This window comes from Kogia breviceps, chromosome 12, assembly GCF_026419965.1.
Source record: "Kogia breviceps isolate mKogBre1 chromosome 12, mKogBre1 haplotype 1, whole genome shotgun sequence".
Taxonomy (NCBI): Eukaryota; Metazoa; Chordata; class Mammalia; order Artiodactyla; family Physeteridae; genus Kogia; species Kogia breviceps.
This window is the reverse complement of record NC_081321.1, coordinates 96,140,993-96,148,672: the sequence shown is the minus strand read 5'-3', so window position 1 is coordinate 96,148,672 and position 7,680 is coordinate 96,140,993. Positions and strand designations below refer to the sequence as shown.

Genomic DNA, 7,680 nt, shown 5'->3' with positions numbered 1-7,680 from the left:
TGAATTTTCTGAATTAAATTTGAGTTCTGTGAGTCTGCTTCAACCTGCGGAAGCTGTCTACAGAAGTATCACAAGGCATAATGCCTTTTAGCTAAGAAGTTTCAGACTTGATTGAAAAAAACAATTAGTTCCAGGATGTCCTGGAGGGTGAGGTGAGGGAAAACAACAAGGAATTAGGGTTGCCAGTGCTTGAGAATTGAAGAGGTGGAAATGGTTTTTCCCTGAAATCTGTTCACAGGCAGCAGAATCCCAGCAGGGCAGATACTCGGTGATCAGCTCCCTTCCTTGTGGCTGAAAGGACCTGAATAATAGTGTCCGGTGCAGAGCACCACCCCTCCCACAAGCAGCTGAGGCTATTTGAGCATCCTACCTCAACCAGAATTACCTTGGAATAGGACAGGACTGAACTATGATAGAAACTTCAGTAAACCCTCCTCTGAGGAACTGGAGAGGGCAGGTATTAGGAGATGGCATTGGGCTGACCCACATTCCCTGAACCTTGAAAACCATAGGGTAGAAGTAGCTTCTATCCCACCCACAAAGTATCCCAAACCCCAAAAGGGGGGCACTCATAAAACGCGTACCAAAGCAATCAGAACCCCACAGGGCCCAAATAACCAATTTTATTAGAGGTTATTTTATCATCCCCTTTGGGAGAGAGCAGACCACTCTCCTGCCTTCTCTGACGTGTTTTGAGGATTCTGGACCCACCGCCTATTTCCTAAAGCCATGCTGGAGCAGGAAACCCCTCAAATGCTTCATAAGACCAAACTTTGGGGGGGCTGGTGGATTCCTTGGGGCCCCGTGTGGGTTCTCAATTTCCTCAAGTTCTTCTGTTTTGGGAAGAGCAACCGCAGCACCGCAGTGACCTGGTGGCTGAGGGTCCCTCTTCAAAGAAGCGTGGTCTCTGATGCTGTCCTCCCTTGCATGTGGGTCACCCACTCTGGGAAGCAGGACGGGATCAGGATCCCTCACACTCAGGTTGGGGGCTAAGTGCTGGGGCTTGGCCAAGTGTGGGGACCAGGAAATCCTGTTCAAAAAGCTCATGGTCAGCCTTGCTGCAGCAGAGTGCAGACTCCTTTTGGAGCTGAAGGTGTCTGTGGTACAGGGGGAAGGCTGCTGCCCAGCCCCTCTGCCTTCCTCCGGCTCCAGGCTTCCTCTTCTCCTGTGTGTGGGCTGCTGACGTTTGAATCTGGGGGGCTCCTGAGATGCGTGCTCCTTCCTCCAGTGGTCTGCCCCGAAGTGTGAGATCCTCACTCTGCCGGGAGCCCCGTCTGCCATCTGGGAGACCCCTGGCCTGACCATTTTCCTGCCCCTGCTGTTCTCGCTGGAGGGTTCTTGGACACTTTCTTGGCCACACCAGTTACTAGATTCTGCTGCAGGCCTCGGGTTCCTGGGAGCAGTGAGCTTGGCCCTAGGAAGAGCCTCTTTCTGGAAGTCCTGTCGTTCTCTGAGGCCCCCTGGTGGCCTGACTCTCTTAGACTTTTCAGGATGGATAGAAATGCCCATCATTGGCTTTGTCTGGTGTGGTCTACGCTTCTCCAGAGCTCTGGCCTGTGTAGGAGGTTTTGAGCTTTTCCTTTCTGGGGGCCGAACGCTCTGGGACCTCTCTGGGGACTTAAGGCCTGGCCTGGATCCCTGGGCCCCACAATGCCTTTCCTGCTGCCCCTGCAGCTCACAGGTCTTGTGTAACCCAAGGAGCCTCACCCCCGCAAGGGGCAGCGGGCATGGTGCTAAGAAGTTAAAGCACAAGTAGGACTCTAGGATCTGCTGGGGGAGGCCCCACTTCAGGTGTGCAATCTTCCGCTGCACAAGGGACTCCAGGAGCAGTAGCTGGCTCTTCTTGAGGACTGGCCACTTCGGCAGGATGGTGAGGGCAGTGGGAAAATCCACCAGAGCTGTGGCAGCTTGTGGGGCTTGGCCACATGAGACAGAAGGGCAGGCAAAGGTCAGGCCCGGGGGAGCAGCCAAAGACTGTGGGTTCCGGAGCTGTAGAGTCAGGCCAGAGGTCTTCCCTGGAGCCACTCCTTTGTCCCTTTGTCGGCTTTTCTGGAGTTTCTGTTGGGCCTGCCAGGAGGCTGGAATGCCACTGTGCTTCCTGGCAGTGGCCGTGCTCTGGCTGGCCAAGTGCTCTCCCTCCCCACTGGCGAGCAGGAAGAGTTCATTCTGGTGGGGGAGAGGCTTCATCTCAGGACAGGGAGCAGAGGCCACAGCCTGTTCCTGGTCCATGGCCCCATGTCCAGAGCCAGTGAGGGCTGGGGGCCCCTCACCCCCGGAACAGTCAACTCGGAGATTGCCTTTAGCAGCACCCTTTCCTCTGACTTGGCCCTTGTTTCTTCCCCTTAGTACTCGAAGCCTTCCAGCATCCTCAGCTCTGCACTTTGTCTGGCTCCCTACATCCTGGATTTCTGCAGCGTCCTCATCTTCACCCTTATTCTGGCTTCCTTGCCCTTGTATCTGGATCTCTCCATAGATCTCACTTCTCAACTCTCCCTGATCATCTCCCCCAGGAGCCTGGGTCTCTTTATCATCATCACCTGTGGTCCCTCTCAGGTTTCTCTTCTCTTGGATTTGAAATTCTGCACCATTCTCACCACCAATCTGTTCCTGGCTCTTCCACTCTGATGTACAGACATTTCCATTCATCTTACTTTTTAACAGTCTTTGCTTCCCTCCCCTAAGTCTCTGGATCTTTCTACCATCCTCGCTTCCAAACTCTCTCTGGCTTTTCTTCTTCAGTGTTGGATTTTCTGCATCGTTCATTCCTCTAGTCTGCTCCCAGCTCCTTCTCCCTGGTGAGTGGCTCTCTCCAATTTCACCATCTAACTGTCCCTCATTCTGTCTCTCAGGTCTCTGGGTCTCTGTACCATCCTCACCTCCAGCTTCTCTCTGGGGTCTCTTCTCTGGTGCCTGAATTTCTGTTTCATTCTCACCTCCCATCTGCTCCCGGTTCTCCCCATCTGACAAATGAGTCTTTCCATCAGTGTCACCTCTTAACTGACTCTGGTTTTCTTCCCCAGGTGCCCAGGTCTCTGTACCATTCTCAGCTCCAGCTTCTCTCTGGTTTCTCTCCTCTGGAGCTGGAATTTCTGCACCATTCTCACCTCCCATCTGCTCCTCTTTCTTCCATTCTGCTGAATGAGTTTCTACATCAATTTTACTTGCTAATTCTCCCCAATTCTCTGCCTCAGATGCCTGGGTATTTGCACCATCCTGGCCTCTAATGTGTTCCTGATTTTTCCACTTTGATATGTGAATCCTTCCATTAATTTCACTGTTTAACTGATGCTGGTTTTCTTCCCCAAGTTCCTGAGTCTCTTTACCATGTTCACCTTTAACGCCTCTCAGGTTTCTCTTCCCTGTTGCCTGGATGTCTGTACTATTCACATCAACAAACTGCTCCTGGTTCCTCCTTCCTGGTAGATGGGTCTCTACATGAGTTACACCTCTTAATTGTCTCTGGTTCTCTGCCTCGGGTGCCAGGATATTTGTACCAGCTTCATCTCCGTTCTTTCTCTGGTCTCTCTTCTCCAGTGCCTGAATTTCTGCTCTATGTTCACCTCCAATCTGGTCCTGATTCCCCCAACATGGTATCTTGAATTCTCTGCCAATTTCACTTGCTACTGGTTTCTGGTCTCCCCCAAATCGTGCCTGGATCACCACCCAATCCTCCGCTCTTATCTCCCTGAGGTTCTTCCTTCTAGATATCTGGCTTTGCCCAGCATCCTCACCTGTTTTCAGGCCTTGACTTCCCCACCCCACTTGAAGTTCATGTCTTATTTGTTTCTGGATCTCTACCCTAAATACTTGGACCTTCCCAGCTTTCTCACTTCTGTTTTGGTCCTGCATTTCCCACCCTGGTGTCTGGATCTCTGTAACATTCTCACTTTGAACGCATTCCTGTTTTCCCCACACCAGGGCTTGGGTCTCTAGGCCATCCTCTTTTTTCACTTCCCCCAAGTTCTCCCTCCCAGATACCTGGATTTGCGCAGCATTCTCACCTCCAACCTGGCCCTTTCTTCTCCTCTCTTCTGCCTGAATTTCTATACTAGTATCACCTTTAATCTGGTCTTGTTTTCCCCACCCTGGCAGCTGGGTCTCCCCACCATTCTCAGTTCCAGTCTGGCCCTGCTTCCTCAACCCTTGGGCCTGGGTCTCTCCTTCATCCTCTCCTCTGGCTTCTTTCTTATTCTTCTCAGAAGACTGGGTCTCTATAGCATCCTTATTCCTACTCCTATCCTGCGTCTCCCACGTTGGCGTTTGGGTCTCTGCATCAATTTTACATCTTAACTGTTCCTGTTTCTCTCCTCTTCGTGCTTGGGTTTCAGGAAGATTCTCACCTCCAGCATCCCTCTGATTTCTCTTCCGTAGTTTCTGACTTTCAGCTCTATTCTCAACTCCTACCTGGTCTTGATTCTCCCACCTTGGTGTCAAGATCTCTCCAACAGCTTTCCTTATTACCAGTCTCTGTCTTCCCCACTCCAGGACCTTAGGCTCTGCCTTGTCCTCCATCCCAAAGTTTATTGGGAGTTGCCTTCCAGATGCCTGAATTTCCCAAGCATCCTCTCCTCTGCTCTCTCTCTGGTTCACCCACCCTGGAGCCTGGGTCTCTCTACTATCCTCTCTGCCTAGTGTCCGGTTTTCCCTCCCTGGTGCCCAGGCCTCTCGTGGGCAGCGCGAGGACTTCCAGATGGGCATTCCCACTTGTTGGTTGGAAGGAACAGGTAGGTACTCTGTGGAACAGAACTGCAACCTCTGGGCTGATGGGAGGTTTGGGAGAGAGTCCATGGAGGTGGGGTGGCATCTCATGCCAACAATATGCTCCAGTGGTACCAGTTCTTCCGGGGAGGGGACCAACAGCTGCTCCATCCTTTGGCACATGTCCAGGGCAGCGGGCAGTGGCTTGCAAATCAGGTGAGTCTGGTCATCACTACGACACCAGGGTACCTGCCACGCTTCCCAAGAACTGTCCTGAGGTAGCATACAGGTGCTTGAAAAGGAGGTGGTGCAAAAGATGTGTTCCAAAGGTGTGTAGGCATCCCGAGGTAAACCTTGACCTGGCTGCTGACAAGAAAGCAGATATTGAGTCCATGAATCCTGGAGGCTCCTCCGGTATTCCTCTCTCTTATTTTGGGTCCATTGTTGGGCATCCAGGCCCCTGAACTTGCCAGGACTGAAGAGGAATTCAGGGGTCAGCCCGAAACAAGTGTCATGTCTCATGGAGGGCACTGCCCACTTCTGCGGTGGCACCTGTGGGTGAGAACAGAGAAGTAAAATCTTTGCATTCACATTATCTCATCTAATCCTCAGATCAGGATTGTAATCCCCATTATGCAGATGAGGATGCTGGGGCTCAGGAATGGGAGGTCAGTTCTCTTAGGGAAAACAGTATTCATTCAAGAAAGAAAGATATGGGGCTTCCCTGGTGGCGCAGTGGTTGAGAGTCCGCCTGCCGATGCAGGGGACACGGGTTCGTGCCCCGGTCCAGGAAGATCCCACATGCCGCGGAGCGGCTGGGCCCGTGAGCCATGGCCGCTGAGCCTGCGCGTCCGGAGCCTGTGCTCCGCAACGGGAGAGGCCACAACAGTGAGAGGCCCACATACCGCAAAAAAAAAAAGAAAGAAAGATAAAGAGTTTACTCCAAGCCAGGCACTGTTCTAGGTGCTGACAGTACCAGCATGAACAAGACAGACAAAGTCTTTGTTGGCAGCTGTCTTTTAGACATGGAAGACACAATAACTAAGTATACAACATAATGTTAGGTGTTGAAAAGTGTTTTGTTGGTGTTTTTGTTTTGTTTTGTTTTGTTTTTGCCACGCTGCATGGCATGAGGGATCTTAGTTCCCTGACCAGGGATCAGACCCATGCCCCCTGCAGTGGAAGCGTGGAGTCTTAATCACTGGACTGCCAGGGAAAGTCCCCTTGAAAAGTGTTCTAATGGAAGTAAAAGCAGAGTGGGAATGGGGTTAGATCCTTTAGACATATTGGTCAGAGAAGGCCTCTCAGAGGAGGTGACACTTGAATGGACACCTGAATGAAGCAAGGGACAAACCAAGTGACATCTGAAGAAAGAGCATTGTAGGCAGAGGAGACATTAGTGCAAAGGCCCTGAGGATGGAACTGGGTCATTTTTTTTTTTTTTTTTTTTTTTTGCGTTACGTGGGCCTCTCACTGTTGTGGCCTCTCCCGTTGCGGAGCACAGGCTCCGGACGCGCAGGCTCAGCGGCCACGGCTCACGGGCCCAGCCGCTCCGCGGCATGTGGGATCTTCCCGGACCGGGGCACGAACCCGCGTCCCCTGCATTGGCAGGCGGACTCTCAACCGCTGCGCCACCGGGGAAGCCCCACTGGGTCATTTGTATAAGAACAGCTCGGAGGCCTGTGTGGCCAGAATGGAATGAGTGAGTGACGAAGAGAGCGCTAGGAGATGAGGTCAGAGAGGCGTGCAGGGCAGATCATTCTGAGCCTTGGAGTTGTGGTTAGGAGTTGGATTTTGGGGGTTTTTTTAGGAGTTGGATTTTATTCTGAGTTCGACTGGAAGTATATCCATCAGAGCCATTGCAGAGTCTTGAGTGGCAAAGTCCTGTGATCTGGTTTTTTTTAAAGTTTGTTCTTGCTCATGAGCATAATGTTAGGGTTAAGCCAGGTGCAAAAAAATACTTACTGTATGATTCCATACAGACAAAACTAGTCTATGCTATTAGAAATCAGCACAGTTGTGGCTGCAAGCTTCTGGGCTGCTGGTAGTGGTCTGTTTCTTTTCTTTCTTTTTTTTTAACTTTTTCTTATTTTTTTTTTAATTTTAATTTTTATTTATTTATTTTTGGCTGTGTTGGGTCTTTGTTGCTGCGTGCAGGCTTTCTCTAGTTGCGGCAAGCGGGGGCTACTCTTCGTTGCAGTGGCTTCTCTTGTTGTGGAGCACAGGATCTAGGCGCGCAGGCTTCAGTAGTTGTGGCACGTGGGCTCAGTAGTTGTGGCTCGCGGGCTCTAGAGCGCAGGCTCAGTAGTTGTGGTGCACGGGCTTCGTTGCTCCACGGCATGTGGGATCTTCCTGGACCAGGGCTCGAACCCGTGTCCCCTGCCTTGGCAGGCAGATTCTTAACCACTGCGCCACCAGGGAAGTCCAGTGGTCTGTTTCTTAATCAAGTGCTGCACCTGGATGTGTTCAGTTTGCAAAAATTCATTGATCTATACACTTATAATCTGTATATTCCCTTGGATTAACATTTTTTAATATAAATTTATTTATTTATTTATTTTTGGCTGCGTTTGATCTTCGTTGCTGCACGCAGGCTTTCTCTAGTTGCATCGAGTGGGAGCTATTCTTTGTTGCAGTGCGTGGGCTTCTCATTGTTGTGGCTTCTCTTGTTGTGGAGCACGGGCTCTAGGCACGCAGAGTTCAGTGGTTGCAGCACGTGGGCTCAGTAGTTGTGGCTCGCGGGCTCCAGAGTGCAGGCTCAGTAGTTGTGGTGCATAGGCTTAGTTGCTCCACGGCATGTGTGATCTTCCCGGACCAGGGCTCGAACCCGTGTCCCCTGCATTGGCAGGTGGATTCTTAACCACTGTGCCACCAGGGAAGTCTGGATTAACATTTTTTTAAAAAGAGAAAGAAGTTCATTCTGTTGGCTGCGTGGAGCACTGATGATGGTTGGATGAGAGAGAAGGCAGGAACCAGGCAGAA

At 51.2% G+C, this 7,680-nt stretch overlaps 2 protein-coding genes across 2 annotated transcripts; both read right to left on the bottom strand.

Moving 5' to 3' along the window:
* Positions 1–934: 934 nt before the first annotated feature.
* On the bottom strand, positions 935–2,187 carry LOC136792346 (uncharacterized). Its single transcript, XM_067010635.1, has 2 exons — positions 1,258–2,187; positions 935–943 (listed from the first exon to the last, which is right to left on the bottom strand). The coding sequence occupies exons 1-2, from the start codon at positions 2,185–2,187 to the stop codon at positions 935–937; spliced, it is 939 nt and encodes a 312-aa protein (XP_066866736.1).
* A 1-nt stretch (position 2,188) lies between these two features.
* On the bottom strand, positions 2,189–4,512 carry LOC131766571 (retinitis pigmentosa 1-like 1 protein). The gene is made up of 2 exons (XM_067010634.1): positions 2,271–4,512; positions 2,189–2,220 (listed from the first exon to the last, which is right to left on the bottom strand). The coding sequence occupies exons 1-2, from the start codon at positions 4,510–4,512 to the stop codon at positions 2,189–2,191; spliced, it is 2,274 nt and encodes a 757-aa protein (XP_066866735.1).
* Between the last annotated feature and the right edge of the window lie 3,168 nt (positions 4,513–7,680).

Excerpts from the sequence above, each read along its gene's own strand:
- LOC131766571 (XM_067010634.1), bottom strand. The coding sequence starts at position 4,512 with ATGGAGGACAAGGCAGAGCCTAAGGTCCTGGAGTGGGGAAGACAGAGA. Across the intron at positions 2,221-2,270 it reads CCGAGTTGACTGTTCCGGGG|GAACAGGCTGTGGCCTCTGC; the intron begins GTGAGGGGCCCC and ends GCCATGGACCAG.
- LOC136792346 (XM_067010635.1), bottom strand. The coding sequence starts at position 2,187 with ATGAAGCCTCTCCCCCACCAGAATGAACTCTTCCTGCTCGCCAGTGGG.